This window comes from Heptranchias perlo, chromosome 19 (genome assembly GCF_035084215.1).
Source record: "Heptranchias perlo isolate sHepPer1 chromosome 19, sHepPer1.hap1, whole genome shotgun sequence".
Classification (NCBI taxonomy): Eukaryota; Metazoa; Chordata; class Chondrichthyes; order Hexanchiformes; family Hexanchidae; genus Heptranchias; species Heptranchias perlo.
The window spans coordinates 46,545,054-46,569,550 of NC_090343.1; the positions used below are offsets into that span (position 1 = coordinate 46,545,054).

The 24,497-nt window shown below is 43.6% G+C and overlaps 1 protein-coding gene across 2 annotated transcripts in view; it reads right to left on the reverse strand.

Annotated features, from left to right (window-relative positions):
• Positions 1-685: 685 nt before the first annotated feature.
• The window catches only part of LOC137335363 (serine/threonine-protein phosphatase 4 regulatory subunit 1-like), a 62,926-nt gene continuing 39,114 nt past the window's right edge, over positions 686-24,497 (reverse strand). For both annotated transcript variants that reach the window (XM_068000696.1, XM_068000697.1), the window contains 9 exons: positions 24,211-24,473; positions 21,489-21,581; positions 19,522-19,707; positions 14,717-14,878; positions 10,708-10,808; positions 8,727-8,847; positions 6,827-6,961; positions 6,168-6,309; positions 686-2,667 (listed from right to left, as the gene is read on the reverse strand). In XM_068000696.1, the coding sequence (XP_067856797.1) occupies positions 2,519-2,667; positions 6,168-6,309; positions 6,827-6,961; positions 8,727-8,847; positions 10,708-10,808; positions 14,717-14,878; positions 19,522-19,707; positions 21,489-21,581; positions 24,211-24,473 (1,352 nt within the window). In that variant the 3' untranslated portion in view covers positions 686-2,518. The remainder of the gene's footprint in view (positions 2,668-6,167; positions 6,310-6,826; positions 6,962-8,726; positions 8,848-10,707; positions 10,809-14,716; positions 14,879-19,521; positions 19,708-21,488; positions 21,582-24,210; positions 24,474-24,497) is intronic.

Sequence of the window (24,497 nt, forward strand, 5' to 3'; positions counted from 1 at the left end):
TGGGCCGAATGGCCTGTTTCTGAGATGTAGACTCGATGTAGCTCAAACAAAATAACATTTAGAATTTTGGCAACTTGAATGAAAAAGGAGGCCTTTAGATCTTTGATAAGTGTTTAAATGCTGAAGACTTCCATTAAGTTTCAGCTTGTCATCATACTCAGACCACGGATAATTTAAAACTGCCTAGCAAAGAAACAAAATGCCAGTGACTTCTCCCAATCAATACTTGGGCCATCCTGTTGCAGATGGGAACATAACAAGGAAGGGTAAGTCAGCACTAGAAATGAAAAAGAACTGCTACTGGAAAGTACACGCGAGAACAGGATCGAGCTCGATTATGCTCCCCCCACCCCAATCCCCACCTATAATATCCTTACGGAGAATAGCCGCTGACAATCACCACCTAGTCTCGCACGAGGAATGATGAGGGACTGGAGGGCAGCTGGTGTCCATGGAGCCAAAGCCCAGCTAGTCAGTGACTTCCAGGGGTGGGGAGGAAGGAGATAGGACTGAGGAGCGAGTCACTCTCTAACCAGATGATAATGTGAACAGGATGGGAGGCAAACATTATTATTAATTATTGGTATTAACTGAACTGATAATAAGTGGCTACAAGGAAATAAACGTATACTAGTCCCATCAAGGGAGTTTGATAAAAGCAATGAGGGAGAAACACACAAAATCATTACAGCAACACAGTATTTAATGTTAATTGTAAAAACTCAAACTTGTAACTGTAGTTACAATACAATCAGCCTTTACACTATACAAAAACCTCATTCTTATACACCATTTAATAAAAAACGCTTGGTAATACAAGTCGGCATCAGAACAAGGGAAGTGCAAAGGCAAGAATTCCTGATGCAGGGCATTTCTTTCGCCATAAACCGAGGAGGAGGAGGAGGAGGAGATGGCAAAACAAAGAGAAAAAGATGTCACACATTCAGGGAACATCCAAAGCCTCCTTTACAAAGACTTGAGGGGAATCAACTTGCATTTGGCAAGACCATTCCCACCAAAACACTTTACAAGCTGCTCCAGCTCACTTTTGTAAAGGCAAAACTAGTCTGGGAACATTTCAGCTATTGTACCCAGCCAGGTATAGCTCATTTAACTCTTTCGCTGCTATTGTGATGCCAACTGTCCCAGTCCCCATTCACTACGCTGAGCTACAGGATTTGACAGTGCATCAAGTCTTCAAGAGAGGGAACGTCAGTGGAAACGATGTGGGGTGTTTTGAACACTGAATGGGTCAATGAACAATGTGAACAGTGCCGACGTAGGCCCAGACTGGCACCAGAACACCTCCAGAGCACTATTCAAGATGAATTCAGCACCAAATAGTTAGGTGGAGATGTAATGTTTCCCTGCATAACCTTGAGAGTACCCTGCAGTCCCATCTCCAAGCCCTTACCACATACCAATCAGCAGACATGGAACCCGTAGCAGCTGGTTCAAGGATAAAAACATTTAAATTAATTTAAAGAGATTAAAAGTTCATGCTACCTCACATTTACTGTGTTCAACTCTGAATATCAATTCTCTAGCATTTTTCATTAGTGGTATGAACTGCATTCTCAGTGCTATTGAACTCTACAGCAGTGTTCCCAATTACCTTGTGAATTTAAAAAGAAAAAAAGTTAAAACGCACCTGTATAAAAGCCAGGCCGAGCCCAGTCTGCTGGTCTCACAAGCACGGCTCCACCTTCCTGGTTAGGTTTCCCGCAACTAACCTGGCTCAGTTACTCAGGAAAAGAGGGGGGAAGCAGTACACGCTCTGCTCGTCTCCCCTCTCGGCCCGCTTGGAGATACCGCACTCCCTGCCGGTGAGCAGAAGTCAGTCGATAACCAGCTAAGAGAACAGCTCAGTGCGGCCTCCAGAGTGCAAATGGGAAAGCAGCTGTTTGTGGGGGGAGTGGAAATAAAAGACAGATCTCTGCAAGTTTCTAAAAAGTTGAAACAATGCTTGAAATCAGTGCGTTCACACGCTTTCTAAAATGTACAAACACGTGTCAGTTGGGGATATCAATACAAAGAATCCGTACAGAATTAGAAAGGTGAGGAACGAGTTTAAAAAAAATTATATCCAGTCCCAACTGTTTCCAAATTAGAAAGTTTACTTTAGAAATAGAACCGAGTTAGCAAATAAAAAGGTTTCGTTGAGAATCAGAGGGAGTTTTAAAAAGAAACTTTCCCATTAGTTTTTGATCCAAAAATATCTGTAGATAGTCGAGGAAATATGGACAGGTAAGGCTCTTGTGGTCACCAACTTTGTTACAGTGAATTCCCCCCCTTCCCCTCATTTATAAAAGCTCTGTTGCAGATCTATTCACATATTTAACAAGAGGAAGGTGCTCTGCATCCTCCAGTCCAGATCCAGCCTGTAGACCAAGGCGATGCCCACTTCACCGCCGTGCGTCGCCTCCACCTTGTGCGGGACTCGGGGGCTCACCACACGTATCGCCAGTTCAGGAACTGCGCGCAGTTAGGAAGTCAGACAACTTTGTTAGAAAGGTTCTCAGTTTATGAAGGAGGTGGTGTTTACGGGGTTGTTCCGGAGTTCGGCGCTGGCGAAAAACCGCACGTCGCGGTCTCTGTCCGACTGCAGGATCAGAACGATCTCTTCAACAGCTTCTACGTGAGGGTTCTCAGCCTCTGTGAAATATGCTGGGAAGAATCAGTGCAACATTAACCAGAGCCAGCTCGCCAACAGTCACTTAGAATCATACATAGAATTACATAGAATGTACAGCACAGAAACAGGCCATACAGCCCAACAGGTCGATGCCAGAGTTTATGCTCCACATGAGCCTCCTCCCACCCTACTTCATCTAACCCTATCAGCATATCCTTCTATTCCTTGCTCCCTCATGTGTTTATCTGGCTTCCCCTTAAATGTATCTATGCTAGTCGCCTCAACTACTCCTTGTGGTAGCGAGTTCCACATTCTAACCACTCTCTGGGTAAAGAAGTTTCTCCTGAATTCCCTATTGGATTTACTAGTGACTATCTTATATTTATGGCCCCTAGTTCTGGTCTCCCCCGCAAGTGGAAGCATCTTCTCTACATCTACCCTATCAAACCCCTCCATAATTTTAAAGACCTCTATCAGGTCACCTCTCAGTCTTCTCTTTTCTAGAGAAAAGAGCCCAGCCTGCTGAATCTTTCCTGACAGGTAGAACCTCTCAGTTCTGGTATCAGCCCAGTAACAATCTTTTTTGCACCTTCTCCAGTGCCTCTATATCCTTTTCATAATACGGAGACCAGGACTCTTCACAGTACTCCAAGTGTGGTCAAACTAAGGTTCTATATAAGTTTAACATAACTTCTCTGTTTTTCAACGTATCTCTCTAGCAATGAACCCCAGTGTTTGGTTTGCTTCTTTTATGGCCTTATTAACCTGCGTCGCTACTTTTAGTGATTTATGTATCTGTACCCCCAGATCCCTCTGCTCCTCTACCCCTTTTAGATTCTTATTATCAAAGAAGTATGTGGCCTCCATAAATGTAATACCTCACACTTATCTATGTTGAAATTCACTTGCCAGTTACACGCCCACTCTGCAAGTTTATTAATGTCTTCCTGTATTGTGTCACAATCCTCCTCGATATTAACTATATCCCCAAATTTGGCGTCGTCCTCAAATTTTGAAAGTACTTCCGTTAATGTAATTGGTCTATAGTTCCCTGGACTGGACTCCTTACATAAGGAGGCAATTCAGCCCATTGTGCCTGTGCCTGTGCCTGTGCCAGTGCTTTGAAAGAGCTATCCAATTAGTCCCACTCCCATGCCCTTTCCCTATTGCCCTGCATACTTTTCCTTTTCAAGTATTTATCCAATCCCCTTTTGAAAGTTACTGTTCAATCTGCTTCCCCCATCCTTTCAGGCAGGGCATTCCAGATCATAATAACTCACTGAGTAAAAAAATCTCCTCATCTCCCCCCGGCTTTTTTGCCAATTACTTTAAATCTGTGCCCTCCGGTTACTGACCTTCCTGCCAGAGGGAAGAGTTTCTTGTAAGGGTTTTCTTAAAAAAAATACAAGTTGTGGAAGTGCAATTCAGTCAGTACACAAAACACCAAGCTTCCCTCACCACCCCGCTCTAATTTGCTCCCTTTTTCTCCTGAAGACACCAACCCTTATTGTGACAGTTTCACAAGCCCCGGCAGCTCACCCATAAAACTACTCTTCATAAATCAAGCCTGTGTAGAATGTGAGCATGTGCGGCATATTGAACACGAAGAGCACCATAGCCCAGCTCGACCTGGTCCTCACTAGATGTCCACACTTTCTAGCAGGAGTTACTGTATAACGATCGGGTGCAGGAACTCAGGCAGATTTTTCCCCCCCTCTCCCAAGGCCGCAGAGGCCGATCGTTGAGCCTTTCCCCACCCCAAACTGCAGTCCCGGCTCAAATCAGCTAACTTAACACAGTGCCTCAGGCCGGGGATCAATCAGGAGAACTCTTCATCTGTATGGGCCAGTACCACAGTTTACTCATTAAACCACTAAGGAACCTGAAGAATATATTTTTTAAAAATAAATGCAGCAATTCATTAATGTTTATAGAGAAAAAAGTAATAGCTGAAAGGGAGCAAAACTTTCCAGCCTCAGTGATGTGTGACCAGCATTTTAAAATCCACTGCTGGAGATTTTCCACATTTAGCAGCATCTCCTCCAAATACATGAAAAGCAGTTTGCAAGTTCAAGTTTAGACATTTCTGGATTAAGCCACGAGATGGATCAACAGGCAAGAAAGCTCAAACTTTGGCCGGACCCAAACAATCCTTTGCACCATCACAATGGGACTTGCTGCTTTGCAGGAAAGATAGCCAATCCCAAGTCTATGACTGAAAAGGGACATAGACAGATTAAGTGAATGGGCAAAACTGTGGCAGATGGAGTTCAATGTGGGGAATTGCAAGATCATCCACTTTGGATCTTAGAAAGACAAGTCAGAATATTTTCTCAATGATGAGACACAAAGCTGTAGAGGAGGAAAGGAATTTGGATGTCCAGGTACACAAATCACTAAAGTGCAAAAAATCACAGGTTCAAAAAGTAATCAAAATGGCTAACTGAATGTTGGCCTTTATTTCAAGGGGTTTGGAATACAAAAAAGGGGAAGTTATGCTTTAGTTGTATAGTCTTGATCAGACCCCACCTGGAGCACTGCGTTCAGTTTTTTAGCATCGAACCTCAGGAAGGGTATATTAGCCTTGGAGGGCGTACACCGCAGATTTACCAAAACAATACTGGGGCTTAAGGGGTTAATTATGATAAGTGAATACCACTCGAGTTTATGCAACCTGTGTTGTATTCACGAGTTTAGAATGTGATCTAATTTAGTGTTTGAAATGATAAAAGGAACAGTAGATATAGAGAAGCTGTGTCCTCTGGTGAGGGAATCCTGAACAAGGGGGTACAATGTTAAAATTAGAGCTGCGCCATTCAGGAGTGAAATCAGGAAGCATTTTTTCACACAAAGTAGTGGAAATGTGAAATTCTCTTCAACCAAAAGGATGTGGGTGCTATGACAATTGAAATTTTCAAGACCGAGGTCAATAGATTTTTGTTAGCACGTGTATCAAGGGACATGGAGCAAAGGCAGGTAAAGGGAGTTAAGGTAAGGATCAGCCATGATCTAAGTGAATGGCGGAACAGGCTCGAGGGGCTAAATGGTCTACCCCTGTTCCTATGTTACTACAAATATAGCAATGATGCTACTCAAAGCATTCAAAATTTATTATTCTGCTGCTAAAGTGTAATTGCTGTGCCATCGTGGATCATTTAGCGGTTAATCGCTCTTGAACGGAACCTCCAGTCTGTGTGTGCGTGCGTCTCTCTCTCTCTCTCTCTCTCCCCTGAGATCAATTAGAAGCTTTTTGTGGTGTTGGGGGAATGTTTCTCTCTAGATTTGGAATGACTGAAGTCAGATAGATAAGATAATATATATTTATGAGTACTACACAGAAATTTGCACGTCCAAGTATAACAGAGTTGGATGTGTTTTGAGAAACCACCAACTTTTAAAATCTAACTAAAAAGAGTGCGGCTTGCTGCTGATATCATGGTTAATAATGACCAGTGGAATCCCACAGAAAGTTGTTCATTGTTTTAAACCACCAATACCCTCCTTTAAGAATGCTATACATTTTCATATTTACCTTTCTCTAGCAGCGTGTGCCTCAGTGCCTTCGCAAGCAGCACCCGAACATTCGGGACACGGTCAGTAGCCAAATTCAGCAGACTGGGAAGCAGGTGTTCAACAAACTGGTTCACTGGCATGCATTCCTCCTCCACAACTGCCTGTATAAAAACGAGAGTGTTTCCTCATTTTTTTAACAAAACTATTGCCATCAATTAGCGCCCTTTACTGCTCTCCACATCTCTTCTGCATTTAAAACATTTTTCTTGCCTTTTATCCCGAAGGGCACCAACTCTTAAGGGATTACAATTCCTACATGCACCAGTAGCCGCTCCAAGTGACAGTGCGTGAATCTAGACTGTGAGCATCAGCAAGATATTCAACTGGCGGCGGGTGGGGGGGGGGGTGGAAAACCATAGCAAAATCGATTCTGTTCCCCTCCCCTCCGGCCTACCATCACACACACCAGGAGTCAGCAGTGTAAAATGTGGAGTCACTTTAATAAGAGAGGGAAAGTAGTATTATACACAAGCAGAGACTGCTCCCAGGTTGTAAGATAGTGTTCAGAGAAGGGGACTGGTAACAGTGCAGAAACATTACGGTGATCTTTATAGAGAGGAGGAGGAGGAGGAGGAGAAAGGGGATAGTTGGAGGGTATTATTTTGCTCATTCACTCACCTGACAGATGAAAGCAAATGCCTGACGTCCGATCCACTTGGAGCAGTGGCAAAACCGAAGGGTGAGCTCATTCATGAAGTTCACGGCTAATGAATCAGTGCCAGTTGCATAAAACTTCCTCAGGATCTCCACCACCTGCTCAACAACAAAGGCCAGTCAGTGAAAACTAGCAGCAGTAAGGGGAGCAGATTTTGCTAAATACCTGAATTTGTTCCATAGGTAGACTTTGGGCATCACAGTGCAGTCTCAATACGTCACTTCTGTAACTTCCCCACCGTGGCCCCTTTATCCCAAATTTCAAATAGAAATTATTCAGCAGGTTGCAGGTGTCCCAGTGCTTTCTCTCTTCCCCCCTCCCCAACATAAGAAACAGGAGCGCGAGTCGGCCATACGGTCCCTCAAGCCTGCTCCGCCATTCAATAAGATCATGGTTGATCTTTTACCTCAACTCCACTTTCCTGCCCTATTCCCATATCCCTTCATTCCCCTAGAGTCCAAAAATCTATCGATCTCAGCCTTGAATATACTCAACGACTGAGCATCCACAGCCCTCTGGGGTAGAGAATTCCAAATATTCACAACCCTCTGAGTGAAGAAATTTCTCCTCATCTCAGTCTTAAATGGCCGACCCCTTATCCTGAGACTATGCCCTCTAGTTCTAGACTCTCCAGCAAGGGGAAACAGCCTCAGCATCTAACCTGTCAAGCCCTCTCAGAATCTTATATCTTTCAATGAGATCATCCCTAATTCTTCTAAACTCCAGAGAGGATAGGCCCATTCCACTCAATCTCTCCTCACAGGACAACCCTCTCATCCTAGGAATCAATCTAGTGAACCTTCGTGGCACCCTCTCTAAGGCAAGTATACCCTTCCTTAGGTAAGGAGACCAAAGCTATACACTGTACTCCAGGTGAGGTCTCACAAAAGCCCTGTACAATTGTAGCAAGACTTCCTTACTCTTGTATTCCAACCCACTTGCAATAAAGGCCAACATACCATTTGCCTTCCTAATTGCTTGTTGTGCCTGCATGTTAACTCTGTTTCGTGTCCCTCTGAACACCAACATTTATTAGTTAAAGTTAAGAGAATTAGCTCGAATGACAATAGGTCAGGAATCCAACTGGTGGGAGCAACTCTTAGATGTCAAAATGCAAACCCTGCTGCTGCCACAATCGGAGGCTGGAATGTTCTGAAAACCAAACGTGAAATGTGTAAAAGCACAAATGCTTAGGGTAAGCAATCACTGAAAAACAAGGAATACTAGAGAAGTGAGTATTAAAAACACAAACTGGGTGCACTGATTAAACTCAATGCTCCAGTCCTATGATGTTTGCCTTTACTGCCTGGGTGGACAGCAGAAAGGAAATTCTTACGTCTCTGAAGCGCCTTGGGATGTTTTTCTACATTAAAAAGGTGCAAATTGTTATTGCTATTGAATAGTACATCCACCTGAACAGGCTGGGCCTTGGTTTAACGTCTCACCTAAAAAAGCACCTCAGACACAGCAACGCTCTCTCGGTACTGCACTGAACCGCCGGCCTAGAAGTGGAGCTTGAATCCACAACCTTCTGATTCAGAGTGAGAGTGCTACCACTGAGCCAAGTTTGTTTCCTTTTTCCACCCTTAACTTGACAGATCAGGAAGGCAGGCAATCACAGAGCCTCACTGGGTCACTAAGTGAAGGCAAACCCAGTTCAGAATCAGAAATTAAAAAACAAATAGACAATGCAACCAAGAGTGCAGGTTGGAGATTCGGACATGGAATGGCCCTAACAGCTGAAGACAAATCCACAGCTTAGACAGGCTCAAGGTCCAAGTGAAAATGAATCAATGAGAAACATACAAAACTGAAACATGATTAGACAATAACTTGAAAAAGTAATGCTTGTGTCGCACGTACCAGCTTGAATGAAATCCACCGAACCTCAGCAACCTTATCAGAACAGAGAGAGAGAGCAATGTGCCGTAGATAGTCATGCACATCGTTGGGGTTGTAGAGCTCCAGCAGCAAAATCACTTGTCTGAAATAGGTCAAGGATAATGTTAATATTGTTCAAAACAGTGAAAACCCACTATAAACACAAGGCAAATTTGCCTTTTTCTCCCTTTTGTACATTTTCATCTCCACACCTCTCCTTAAAGCACCAACTCTTGCCTCAGTACAGTTCCACAAATGCCAGACACCTCAGGTACTTCAATTCATGTAAAAGTCTTGGTAAGCTATTTGACCGTTCTACAGCTAGGAGCAAAAATCTTGCCTCAATTTTCCTTTCCTAAACCAGGGACCCTGAAGCCAATTAGCACCCTTACCAGTCAGGCTAACTCAGGACAAGTACAAACCTGGGACTCTCCTGATCTGTAGGCTCAGCTACTCACTGGGTCATCTTGCAGAGCCATTTAGGGAGTAGGGAGACGGGAGAGAAAGCGAAAGACTATTTGCATTTTTTTACACCCATATGTTTTGCAGATCATACTTGCAGAATCACAAAGCCAGCGACAGAGCAGTGGGCTTAATCTCTGCAACAAACTGGAGCGCTATACCCACTGGCATTCATACAAAGTCAACAAAACTGCATATGCTTTACTGAGTCAAGTTCAGCTGTTCCTGATCTATAGTGGAGCCAGACTGTAATCTCTACTGCAGGTACAGAAGATTCATACACATCAGTTTATACAGACAGTTATTTTTCAATAAACAAGTAACTAGATTACAATTATAGTGATGAAGCACGAGACCCCCAGCATACTCTACAGGAGCACACGCATCTCGCCTTCACTTCTCATGACGGCTCGCATCACATCATATGACAGAGTCCAGAGACGATCTGACAGCTGGACATATAGAACATCTTTGCAGCTGTTGTCTTTTGCAAATTGGTACTGAAATATTATGCAATAAACATAGAAACTAAATTAAAACACACAACTAGTCCATGTCGGTGTTTATCCTCTGCATGAACAGTAGACCTAATTCCACGTGCACGCTCGTTCCCATATCCTGCGATTTCCCTCTCCTTCAACCACCCATCTAACCGATTCTTAAATGTTGACATGGTCTCTGCTTCAATCACCAACTCTGGTAGTGCATTCCATAGCCTCACAAAACTCTATGTAAAAATGTTTCTCCTACTCTCTGTCCTGAATCTCCTTTCGTCTATGTCCTGTCATTCTAGACCCCTCAATCAGTGGACACAGTGTTTGTAGCTACTCTGTCCCATCCTCCATCAAATCACCTCTATCATAATGAAAACAGTCCCAATTTTTCAAGCCTTTCTTTGTATTTTCTTATCTCCTCACACAGGCAGTATCTGAGTGAATCTGCACTGTACCCTCTCTATTCCCTCAATAAGTCCAAAGTAATCCTTCTTCTAGACATCAATGCAATATACAAATACAGTAGAGCAGACACATGGTGGCCGATATGATGACGGGCATGCGAATGGCCATTTGGCCAAGACACTGGAGGGCAGCCTGTACCCTTGAAACTGCATTACAGCACGAATCAGCACTTTGTGGGGAGGGCAAGGAAGAAAAAGGGAAAACAAACACGAACGGGGGCGGGGGGAAACAAAGTCGGCTTGCGCTTCAGACCGCTAACAGTCCAACCAACATAATACATGCTGCAGCTTCTGTTGTGACCATTGTGTTGTTGCCACCCTCCATTAGGCCATTTACTGGGATGTTGTTCTTAGATTTGAGAACGTTTTGAACACAGCTATGTTTTGAGCATAGCACCAGTTATGAGAACGCACGCTTCTACTACATATACTTCCCAGCCAACATGCTGAACTCAGACAACTAACCCAACATTTTGAAGAATCGTTCTCACTCAAAACATACTGATCTTTCTGATCAGTGCTCAAAATGTACAGAACACCTACTCTGCCAACTCGTATCGAAAGCGCCAATTCCGGCTGTTATCCGTTACCATGAACTCCTGGAGCTGGTACAGGTACTCACGTCGCTTGTCCACGTGAAGCAGCTGTGAACAAGGAGAATACGATGAGTTCCAGGGCGGATGGATACAACAAGCTAAACAGAACTCTCAATATGCTAAATGGAAGCAGCTAACCCTTCCTGGGCAGTCGAGTGTCTGATACATGCAGAAGCCCATCACCGTGCTTAAAAGTCTCCAAACCCAATATGTAGAAATAACATCAGAGGAGCAATCAGGGCAGAAGAGATTCTCTGGTGCAGCTCATTTAAGATTCCCAGAAAGAAGAGGAAAATCCAAAAAAAAAAAATCCTTTCAGTACCTAGGAGAAATTTAAGTTAACAATTCTACAGCACTTTGCTGTGCAAACATTTACAATTTGATTCGTAGAATCTATTTTTGAACTTAACTTGCAAAAGTGGATTGTCAAATGAGCACACCATTAATGGGTTCTTTCTGTAACAAATATACATTATACAAATTTCACACACACAATCTACTGCAAACCTAACACTTATTGAATCCTTTTGGCATGACGCCATCCAGGCAGCAAGATGACTGTCTTAGTTCAGGCGCCCTCAACCTTTGCTGATGTAAACAGTTTCCAGCAGACAAGAGCATCCATGCTTTGTGTCTTCGTTGGCCACTTGGTATGTGCCAGAGTGTTATGGATCACATATAAAGTTACATTGACATCCCCATTAACCTGCACCTTTCTCAGCTTGCTGAGACGAACAGAATTAGGTGTTCCAATTTGGGATTTACCTATCAAAGAGGCAACAGTGCCAAGAACTGCTCTTTTCAAATCCCCAAGCCCCCAAAATTCAAAAAAGTCAAAATATCCTGAGCTTTGTGTGCCCAGCTGCCAAGGCTGAGGGGCTTGTGTGACCCACGAGATGTAGTTTGAACATCTTGGCCAATTTGGTTTACCAGGCATCAGAATTGACCACTATTATGGCAAGTTGCTTACTGGGAAATCTATGCAATTCCCACCATGTCTGTTATCTGGATGATAAAAAAATGGACCACCATCCATAAGCTAAAATTATGATCCAGATTTAATCAAAAAGTAAGAACAGTCACAAAAGCAAAAATAGAGGCAAGCTACCACATCAAACGTTATTTTATACTGTATACAAACTGTGTAGACCATTTTAAAAAGAGCTTATAGTTCTTCCAGCTTCAGTAAACTCTTAGAAAAACAGTCTCTATAGTACATACATACACCCTGCCGGGAAGTGGCTGAAAGTCTCTGGGCCTGGAATTTCCTCATTGGCGCAACGCGGAAGTTAGACACAAAAACGTGCCCATTCGGCCAATGTTGTTACGCTCAAATTTTCTGTGAATCTCATTAGAATACGCCCAAACGTAAAAATGGGTGTAAATCAGTATAAAGGATCAGGGCCCAAGGAAAGCATTGAACTCACACCATATACTTCTCTTCTTTAAGTGTGAAAATTGAAGTTTCAACTCATTCATGCACACGTTTTAAGACCCTGCATTCGGGGAAGGTTTAAATTTTTTTAATGTGACTTATACTTATGCCATAAGAATGCATTCAAAGAAACAGAAAATACAGTGCAGGTCTTAGTGAGGATAAATTAACAAAAAAATTTTTTAAAAAACTGCAATAAATCACCAGAAAAGTGATTGTTCGCAACCGTGGCAATCTATTTGACCCTGAGCTGAGCTTCCGACCCTATATCCTCTCCATCACTAAGTCCGCCTACTTTCACCTCCGTAATATTGCCTGTCTCCACCCCTGCCTCAGACCATCTGCTGCTGAAACCCTCATCCAGACGTTTGTTACCTCCAGACTCGATTATTCCAATGGGCGCTCCTGGCCTACCTCCCATCTTCCACCCTCCATAAACAGGAGCTTATCCAAAACGATGTTGCCCGCATCCTAACTCGCGCCAAGTCCTGTTCACCCATCACCCCTGTGCTCATTGACCTACATTGGCTCCCGGTCTGGCAAAACCTCGATTTTAAAATTCTCATCATGTTCAAATCCCTCCAGGGCCTCTCCTCATCTCTGTAACCTCCTCTAGCCTGACAACACTCCAAGAACTCTGCATTCCTCCAACTCTCACCTCCTGTGCATCCCCCACTTCCTTCACTCCACCATTGGCAGCTGGGCCTTCAGTTGCCTAGGCCCCAAACTCTGGAATTCCCTGCCTAAACCTCTCCAACATTATGACACTCATTAGAACCTACCTCTTTGACCAACCTTTTGGTCACCCGTCCTAATGTCTCCTTCGACTCGGTGTCAATTTTTTCTTTTGTTTGTTTACGCTCGTGAAGCAACGTCGGACGTTTAACTAATTAACTGCAATTGCAAATTGTTGTTGTTCCCTGCAGCGCCTGAAAATCTGGTCATAGTTTGAAGAGAGCCTCTGGGCAAGCGCAATTGCAGGAAACTCATATTAGGCTCGAACTTTGGAGCGTGGCCAGTTTTATAGGCAGAGATGTGTTCGGACGGAGGGACTGATTGACGATCAGAAAAGAGAGAAGTTTTGGGCGTATTGTAAACATATGGCAAGTCACGTCCAAAATTCGGCAATCTTTCAGGCTGTGTAATTGATTTGCGTCTCAGTTATGCGCGTCTCTGGGCACAAATACGGAGGAAATTCAAGGCCCCGGTGTCTATCTGACCCATGATGGAGTGCGTGTGTGTAGAAGCCGGCCAAGGAGTGGAATGGACTTGCTCGTGATCAGATCACTTGCTGACACTCACCACTGAGACTCACAAATGAATAATCGTCATTTGGCCAAGATAGCGGTGGGCAAGCAGCAGCTGTGGAGCCTTACCCCAGCAAGCAGTCAAAATCCTTCAGGAGAGATGGGGAGGGGAGGATAGAAAAGCCAGAGAGAAAATGGTCAGGGAAATAATCCAACAGCTGGCCAGAATTTGGTATCCTATTAATCATGATCTATATAGATAATACATGTCCAGAGTTTGTCATTGCTTAATTATTGGCCAGGGAATTGCGCTGAGCAGCTAACAAACATCACCTGCCGCTCACCCTAACTCACCCACAAACTTTTCGTGGGCTTCTGGGCTCCAACTTGCTTCAGTGGAGACCTGCAAGAGATGCAGCGGTCTTTCCTGGGCTTCTCTGAGCTGTGAGAGCGTGGAAAGGATCACGCCTTCCCCCTCAACCAATCAGCTGGAAGCATCCATCAACAAGCCATGCAGTCAGAACCAGGAAGTGTCAGATAGATTAGTAAATTCACTATAAAATCAGTTAGAGAACACAAAACAACAAGAGTAAGATTAAAGGACAGAAAATAAAAAAAGAGACAGAAAGAATAAGTAAAAATACTATATTTTTTTAAATGTCCCCAACAATTAATATTGGGAGGAATGAGACTCCACATTTTTTAAAAGTTAATTTTCAGTGCCAGAGAGGTTGTTTGGCAGTCATTAATACATACCACACCATTAAAAGTAAGTTTAAGACCTAAAAAACCCAGTGTACCTTTTTCTTTGGAGAGATTAGTTTGTTTCCAGCTGGGCAGTGCAGCAGGTTCGCACTGCTCCATTCATTCAGCCAGCAAGATCTCTAACGCAAAGCTTTCAAACAGGGCAAATGGTAGAGCAATTTCTGGATTTCCGAGTTTGACTGCACATGTGCGCTCTCTGGAACTCGCTCTTTCATTTGCTCTGAAATAACAGTGAGCCCTGTTAACCTCGCCGTTATTTCATGAGCAATTTCCGGGCCAATATTTAGTTTGAGGCGTTTAGGAGGTATCCGTTCTGATGCAGAGTCTCACCTTAAACATTAACCTGCTTTACTCTTAATGCTTTAACGTTGTGCATTTCCAGTTTTATTTCACCTATCTTAGTCTCATCTAAATTTAAGCTGCATGGGAGAATGTACAGTTCTGGCAATAATCCAACATCAAAAGCTGCAAGTACCGACTGCCCAACAGGTCACTCTAATGAAGTTTACCTTCAAGAAGTCATACAGATGCTTTAGGACTCCAATTCGCACTTCATCCAGATCCTTTAGGAACCCGTTGAAGATAGGAACCAGATCAGCTGCTGTCAGCTGATCACCGAGGATCACGGCCAGCTCATGTATAGAGAAGGCCAGCGTCCGCCGTACCTTCCACTGTCAAACAAAACAACGCGTCAGAAAACCAACCACTTAGAAGATAATGAAGATTTCACAGCCCTTTGTACGAAAATAGTACTACAATTCCCGCCTTCTCCCAACTTTACTCATGTTCACGCCAATCTGTAGCTTCCATAGACAATCCAGTGCTCCCTACAAACCAAAACTGACAAATTAAAGCGTGTGGTGAATGGAGTTGCTTGACTCGGGATTAACATTATGCCATACTGCTGGGTGACACACCAGGGTAGAAGGAGCCCATCCTGTGTTCATGATGTCTTAACAGTGAAAAAACACCATGCTAACAGACCAAAAAAAACAAAATACTGCACATACTGGAAATCTGAAACAAAAACAGAAAATGCTGGAAACCCTCAGCAAGTCAGGGACAGCACCTACGGAGGTGACATATTAACATTGCTGGCGTAGTCCATTAGAACTCAAAAGGTTCTCTCCACACTTGCTGTGCCTGACTTGCTAAGTGTTTCCAGCATTTTTTGTTTTAAAACTACAAATAGGATTTAATACAAGAGTATAAATTACATAGAAGCAAAAGAAACCAGTAGATAAAATACAATACAGTACAGTACTGGTGTCAGCTTTGGCTCAGTGGTCGCACTCCCGCCTTGGGGTCAGAAGGTTGTGGGTTCAAGTCCTACTCCAGCGACATGATCACATGATCCAGGCCAACACTTCAGTGCAGTACTGAAGGAGTGCTGCACTGTCGGAGGTGCCGTCTTTCAGATGAGACGTTAAACCGAGGGGACGTCTGCCCTCTCAGGCGGACGTAAAATATCCCAAGGGATTATTCGAAGCAGAGCTGGGGAGTTCTGCCTGGTGGCCAGGCCAATATTTATCCCTCAACCAACATCACTAAAAACAGATTATAGAATCATAGAAATTTACAGCATAGAAGGAGGCCATTTGGCCCATCTGGTCACTATCTCATTGCTCTTTGTGGGATCTTGCTGTGTGCAAATTGGCTGCCGTGCTTCCTACATTACAACAGTAACTACACTTCAAAAAATACCTCAATGGCTGTCAAGCGCTTTGGGATGTCCTGAGGTCATGAAAGGCACTGGATAAATGCAAGTTCTTTCTTTCTTTTACACTGATACATTAAATTATTTCCAAAACCAAAATAAAGAATGTAACTTCGAGTCCTTTGACATTTCTTACATGGAACACATCTGGCCCCAGAGTTCGCCCACCACGTGATATGGAAAATAAATGATTAAACTGAGTGAACTAAAGAGATGGCCGATACTTCTTGTATTTAATCCAGACTGAGGTGCCTGAGCTGTCAATCAAGCCAAATCAAAGACACAATGGTGGAAGATGTTCACATCCACAGGCATCCAGTACCCAGGAAATGCTACACGCTGTATATAACATCTATCCCATTTCTTCTTGAAAACACAGCTTTCTTTTATCTGATTATTAGATCAATCAAATAGGCCTGCCTTCCTGTAAAGTGCCAGACTTTGATTTCGCTGGTGGTCAAATAAGAAAAGACAGCTCCCATCTAACTGTAGTTACTTCAAAAGCAACATCATAACATATGCAAGCAGTCATAAAGGAGAAACCATATAATACAAAAATTTTATAGCAAGAAGCTGGACAGAGTTTGTGTCTGTCACAGATAGATTCAATTCCAACGGCGGAATGTAGCGGAACATTTGGATAAACATAATTTAATAGGACAAAGTCAGCATGGCTTTACGAAGGGGAAGTCATGTCTGACAAATTTGCTTGAGTTCTTTGAGGACATAACGTACAGGGTGGATAAAGGGGAACCAGTGGACGTAGTGTATTTAGACTTCCAGAAGGCATTCGACAAGGTGCCACATAAAAGATTATTGCTCAAGATAAAGAATCACTGGATTGGGGGTAATATTCTGGCATGGGTGGAGGATTGGTTATCTGACAGGAAGCAGAGAGTTGGGATAAATGGTACATTCTCGGACTGGCAACCAGTAGCCAGTGGTGTTCCGCAGGGGTTGGTGCTGGGTCCCCAACTCTTTACAATCTATATTAACGATTTGGAGGAGGGGACCGAGTGTAACATATCAAAGTTTGCAGATGATACAAAGATGGGAGGGAAAGTAGAGAGTGAGGAGGACATAAAAAACCTACAAGGGGATATAGACAGGCTGGGTGAGTGGGCGGAGATTTGGCAGATGCAATACAATATTGGAAAATGTGAGGTTATGCACTTTGGCAGGAAAAATCGGAGGGCAAGTTATTATCTTAATGGCGAGAAACTGGAAAGTACTGCAGTACAAAGGGATCTGGGGGTCCTCGTGCAAGAAAATCAAAAGGTTAGTATGCAGGTGCAGCAGGTGATCAAGAAGGCCAATGGAATGTTGGCTTTTATTGCTAGGGGGATAGAATATAAAAACAGGGAGGTATTGCTGCAGTTATATAAGGTATTGGTGAGACCGCACCTGGAATACTGCATACAGTTTTGGTCTCCATACTTAAGAAAAGACATACTTGCTCTCGAGGCAGTACAAAGAAGGTTCACTTGGTTAATCCCGGGGGTGAGGGGGCGGACATATGAGGAGAGGTTGAGTAGATTGGGACTCTACTCATTGGAGCTCAGAAGAATGAGAGGCGATCTTATTGAAACATATAAGATTGTGAAGGGGCTTGATCGGGTGGATGCGGTAAGGATGTTCCCAAGGATGGGTGAAACTAGAACTAGGGGGCATAATCTTAGAATAAGGCGCTGCTCTTTCAAAACTGAGATGAGGAGAAACTTCTTCACTCAGAGCGTAGTAGGTCTGTGGAATTTGCTGCCCCATGAAGCTGTGGAAGCTACATCATTAAATAAATTTAAAACAGAAATAGACAGTTCCCTAGAAGTAAAGGGAATTAGGGGTTACGGGGAGCGGGCAGGAAATTGGACATGAATTTAGATTTGAGGTTAGGATCAGATCAGCCATGATCTTATTGAATGGCGGAGCAGGCTCGAGGGGCCGATTGGCCTACTCCTGCTCCTATTTCTTATGTTCTTATGGTTTGATCCTTTCCCTTGTTTGAAAGAAGCTCAGCTTCCAAATATAAACAGATTTTGCTATTCTGCAGAGGAAAAAGAAATACAGCCCCTTAAGAAATTTGCACCAGCTCCCAGGATGGCCAAGTGTGATGAATTAGATGATCTCGGCTGAGGCAACAACAGGCGGCTATGATTGGACTCCAATCCTCTGGGCTCGGAAGGGAAACAAGCAACCCGCCACGGTTCCTGCTCCCAGCAGCTATGCAGCAACCCTTCAACGCATGGGCATTGAGGAAAGAATAGGATCGGGTGTGGTTGCGACACTTTCTGTGGTCAAAAAGCCTTCTGACTCACTGTGACTAATGGTATACTGTGTGAAGTACCCGATGGTGACCAGCACCATGGAACCGTAAGCCAGCAGGGAGTAAATACTGAGGCGGGAGTGAGAGAGAAGGAATTGGCAAGAAAAAATATAAAACTTGCGGTTGGAGCAGTTAATCCTGCCCCACTTTGTTATTTACAAGGACTCATTCTGGACCAAGCCTTTAGCTCCCCCCCACCAACTCAACCATCCTCTGCCCAAACTGCCAAAGAAGTCTGCAATCTGCACATCCAATTGTTTTGACTGCCCTGCCTTAGAGATAGGTCACAAGAGCAGGTGGAACAAATAGGAAAGAATGGTAGTTGTTCATTACATAACCTGTAGGATTCAGCCACACAAGGAGTGAAACTGAAGCTGTGAAGGATTAGATCTTAGTCTGCAAACCAGACCAACCAAGCAGGCTGGCCTGATTGTACTAGGCCACGTAGACTTTTCCCATAAACCTCCAAAAGACTTTGTTAAACCGGACCTCAAATACTTTTGCTTTCCAACCTACTTCCAGAACTGAAATGTGCAGTCAAGAGTAATGAGAAAGCAGGGACACCAGGTTCTGCTCCTAGGACCAGAACATCTACTCCACACGGCTGTAGCAGAGAAGCTGAACTCATGGAATACTGGACCACAGATCTGTGGTGAGGGGGCTCTGGTTTACTGCAAAACTTACTGAGTAATCATACAGGAAGATCACCCGCAAAAAGTGCATCTCCCGTGAACCCAATCACTCAAATTTCTTTTGGTGGAGGTGGGGAGGAAAAAAAGTGATGGTCAATGAGGAACTTGCAGTTTCAGACTGACTCTAGAAACTCAATAGATGCAGTGAAAGAAAGATCTGGCACAGTCTATGTAGGGCCTGTAATGATCTTCGCACACAAAAAGCTTTGGAAGCTAGAATAAAGGTTCTACAAAGCACTGCAACATTTGTGAAGAAACAAACGTTAGTAAATGTACTTTCCATCTTCCTAAATTGACAGGATTCTAAACTGAACCTTGGCAGCACCCAAGAACTACTTCTCGATTTACCGTGTCTTGTCTCCTGCTCTTTTCAACCTTGGCTGTGTCCTGCACTATGAACCCGGGCCCTTCACCTGGATTTTTTTTTAAAAAGAATCAATTTGGGACAATGTACTCCCCATTACTTCCCTAGTAGATTAAAGAACCCATGTAAATGATAATAAAATTACCCTCTAGTTTTTATATCATCCACCATTAATGCCAGCCTAAGGCAACTGGGTCATAGCTTTGGGTTCAAATACTCACCTGTACATCTGATGCCAGCGTCTCATAGGTGTTCTTTAAACAATGCCAGTTCTGTCTGCCAAGGGTGAGAGCCACACCTGGGAGACTATATGCACAGTGCTTTGTAATTTCGGTATCAACAGTTTGAGCTCGAGAAGGATCTGTCATCGACAGGTACTGGTCCAGCAACGGCTGTGGAATAACATCCTGAAAAGGGGAGGGGGAAAAAGAGGAGACGTCGCAAGTTAACAAAAAAAACACACCCCTGTAAGCTGCCTGGTGATTACACTTAGAAAAGCAAACGAGACAAAGGATACAATGAAGATGGTTTAGTTTGTAGGTACCATCACTATATATCATGTGGGTAAGTATAGATCCCATTCCTGTAACTCAGAACAGACTCACTGCAATGTTTTAAGAGTACTGTACATCCTAGGAATATTTCCAAAGAAACTGAGCAGACTTGCATTTATTGCACTTCCTAGAAACATCTTAAGCCACTTCACACACAATGAATTACTTTGAACTGGAGTAACTATTATGTAGACAAATGTAGCAGACAATTTGCGTACAGCAATATCCCATAAACTGCAAAATCAGTTAATTTCTGGTGATGTTGGTTGAAGGAGGAATACTGGCCAGGAAACATCCCTGTTCTTCCTTAAAGAATGAGATGGGATCTTTAACGTCCATTGAACCACTGGAACAGGCAGAGGGAAGTTTAATGTCTCATCTGAAGGGTGGCATCTCCAACAAATGCAACACTCATTCAGTGCTGCACAGGAGCATCAGCATAGATTTTGTGCCCAAGAGCCCTGCACCTGAGAGCAGGACTTAAGCCCGCAACCTTCTGACTCAGAGGCAAGAGTTTTACCAACTGAGCCAAGTTGATGGTATCAGTCAAACTTAGCTATCAACTGATCACTCAAGTGTCGCTGGAGAAAATACAATCAGATCACACTGAAGCAGTACAGGGATGGGTTTTCAGCCAAGCTTCTTCCCTTTCGTCCATGGAGGACAGCAAGAGGTGCAGGCTACTATCAATGTGATTTACAATGCAGGAATGTTTTTGAAGTGCTGGTTTTATTCTATTATATCACTGCAGGTTATGGGGCATATCGTCCTGTGCCGTTACAGACAGTCAGGTGTTCAGGATTACGTAGACCCAGGCACTGAATCTACTACTACCACTCACAGACAGTGGTTCTGTGGGCAGGTAATCACATTCTGCACTCCTGTGATTTCCCAAGATGTGCTCTCAGTGAATGCTGGGTGGCGGAATCACCCCTACTATCTCATACATCCCAGTAAAAAGGCTTTACATAAAATCTCCAAGAAACAGCTTCCAGATGACTGCGGAGGGGGAGGGGGGCCAGCCACCCACCCACTCATCCTCTATTGCAAATGGAATCAAATAAACTCAATAAAGACAGCGTCTCTTTAAAATATTCTCCCATGTACTGTACTTGGCTGGGGGGGGGGGGGGGAAGAAAGAGAGAGAGCGTTCAGCAGGGATGCAGAAAGTATCAAACGCTGCATAAAGGGGTGGCCAGTCATCTCCCAATTTATTTCCACTTGGGAAGGACCATAAAAAAGCGAAGGAAGGCCCCTCGTCTGAATGTTAAATAAAGATCATCAGGCAGAACTCCCAGGAAGTTATCCTTCAGCACCCCAAGTCTGAACTCAGTGAGCAACCATTTATCTCCATGTTTTCTCCTTCAATTAGGTATTATGGGGCAGGAGAGAGAGAAATTAGACTGCAGGTTATTTTCTGCTCCATTATGAACCATTGGGGAATTGCTTCTGTGTAATAGGATAAGTCTTCGTGCCCCTAACATCAGAGTCGCTGATTTACAGTGATGGAGGTGAAATTCCATTCTCATTATACAAGATTCTGGGATCTTTAGCAATGCATCAGAGGACCAGTGGCCTTACATAGCACACGAGCAGAGAACAGCACCACTCTAATAGAGCTAAAGTTAACCAACCTGTACTTTCGATTGATCTTCACCAAAAAGCAAACTGTCATCATGTCCCAGCTCTAATGATGCAGCATCACAACTTGGCTGACTACTCAGACTCTGAAAGTGGAAGAATGCATAATATGCATGAGAAATACAAGCACATGCAATGTAAAACTGTACAGAGGTCAGGCACCACTCCCTGCAAACTAACAGGTGCAGAAAATAGGAAAAAAAGCAAAGGCCATTCAGCCACTGAGAGCACTTCCTGAAAATGTACAATTCACAGCTTTGTTTACCGTCTTAATCGCCATCACCTGAGCAGAACAGCCACAAGCTTCTAAAAGACCACGTGTTCGGAGAGAGCATTAAACCTGTTTCAGGTTCAAGAGGGTTAGCCATTAGGACAGGTCTGCCCCAAGGGTTTGGACAGGCTTGTAAAGAAGCCCTGTGACACGTACTCCAATGGGATTCAATATTTGAAAGGGGTTTGATAGCTGGAGAAACTATGCACTTGCCAACATAACCCCTGTTTTTATACAGTCATTTTATATCCTAAGAGGTTTCCATAGTTTTCTTATGCAGTCCAAGACAGAGAATAAAAGTCAAAAGGTGCAAAGTTCATTACTCAGAGGTTTTATACTGTGCCATACAAGTTAATTGCTTCTGTGTCTGGCTGACGGTTTGGATGGCAAGTGGGCAAATTACTAGGGTGAAAAAGGGGAGGGGGGGGATGCGGTCAACACTATCAGGTACCCCTGAGGATGAGAGGCTAACAAGAGGTGCTATCAGACTGACAGGACTGGGAAGTTGTGATGATGAGGCCTTTAGTTTATGTCTTGCTGAGACCAGGGTCTATTTTGATTTTCTGGTCTCAACTGAGCAGAGGGTTCACGAAAGTTCCATCCCAGCTGAGCCTCATCCCCATTGGCTGTTTCAGAGACTGTAACTAGTATTAATACCTTAAGTATTACATGCAATTCCTCTGTACCTTGTACCACTATTAGTTTATATGTAACTCTCTCACCATCGAACCACCCAATACTCTCAACTTAGCATTAAAATTGGGTGTCTGACTCCACCAATAATTTAGAGGGTTTCCTCCAATGGCAACTCTTGTCAAAGAACACCATAATGATGTCTGTGCTGTCGGAGGTACAGTGACTCTTCCTGGAAGTGGGTTCTGCCCAGTGTCAAACATGAAACAGCAGTGCATGTGCAGCATGGCATTGTATAGCATAGGGTTGTCAACTCTGGTTGGATGTATTCCTGGAGGTTTTAATCACATGACCTCCTGCCTGCAGCTGCCCCGCCATGGCAAATAATCTCCTCCTCCTCCGCACCCCCATCTCCAATATTTTTATAACTAATAAACAAAAATGTTCAAAGAAAATGAAAAAAAAAATTTTTTTTTTTAAATGCCACTGTGATTTTCTTCCTGGTTTACTTGCAGTAGTGTCCAGGAGATTAATCTTTAATTCTAAGTAATCTCCTGGACCTGATGAACCCTACATCCTAGGGTTTTAAAAGAAGGGCTGCAGAGATAGCAGATGCAACTGGTTTTGATCTTCCAGAATTCCCTAGATTCGAGAACAGTCCCTGTGGATTGGAAGGTAGCAAATGTAACCTCTATTCAAGAAAGGAGGGAAGAGAGAAAACAAGGAACTATAGGCCAGTTAGCCTGACATCAGTAATAGGGACAATGCTAGAATCTATTAAGGACTCAGTAACAGGGCACTTAGAAAATTATAATGCAATTTGGCAGAGTCAACACTGTTTTATGAAAGGGAAATTGTGTTTGACAAATCTATTAGAATTTTTTTGAGGGTGTAACTAGCAGGACAGATAATGGGGAACCAGTGGATGTAGTATATTTGGATTTTCAAAAGGCATTCGATAAGGTGCCATACAAGAGGTTGTTACACAAGGCAAGGGGTCATGGGATTGGGGGTAAAATGTGAGCATGGATTGAGGATTGGTTAACAGACAGAAAATAGAGAGTAGGAATAAACAGGTCATTTTCGGGTTGGCAGGTTGTAAATAGTGGGGTGTCGGAAGGGTCAGTGCTTGGGCCTCAGCTGTTTACAATATATATTAATGGCTTAGATGAGGGGACCGAGCGTAATGTATCCAAGTTTGCTGACGATACTAAGCTAGGTGGGAAAGTAAGCTGTGAGGAGGACACAAAGAGACTGCAAAGGGATAAAAACAGGTTAAGTGTGTGGGTGAGAAGCTGGCTGGAGAGTCTAGAACTAGGGGACATAGTCTCAAGGACAGGGGTCAGTCATTTAGTACCGAGATGAGGAGAGATTTCTTCACAGAGGGTTGTGAATCTTTGGAATTCTCTACCCTAAATGGCTGAGGATGCTCAGTCATTGAGTATATTCAAGATTGAGATGGATAGATTTTTGGACACTAAGGGAATCAAGGGATATGGGGATGGGTCGTGAAAGTGGAGATGAGGTACAAGATCAGCCATGATCTTATTAAATGGCAGAGCAAGCTCGAGGGGCCGTATGGCCTACTTCTACACCTATTTCTTACGTTTTATGTACAGGCAAGTAAAAAAAAAATGACAGCTTATGCAACGTGCGGGACACCATCTAATGCCAGAAGTTATTTATTAAAACCATAGACATTGCCGCGTTGGTCCTATGAAAGCTCCAAGAGATTTTTAGATCCAGGACCCTTGGATTAAACTTGCGCATATATGAGGGACACGGATGTCTGAAAGATATTGTTAACTTACCATATTCTGTTCATTTTCGTTAGGTTCAAAACATTCAATTGAGTGCTCAGTTGCTGTCCCTGGAATACCAGCTGCTGGGTCCAAGCCCAGCGATACATCACTGTTGATGCACGCAGAGTGTGCGGGTGTAGGAAGCACTGGGCTGAACGGTGAAGGCTCTGCCTGGACTTCTCTGGTATTTTCATCATCAGGCAATGGTTCTTCTTCGGGTGCAGAATCTAGTCGGGCAGCTCGAAGTGCGGCAGTAATCACTTGTACCTGTGCTGTGAGAGGAAACCAAACACACC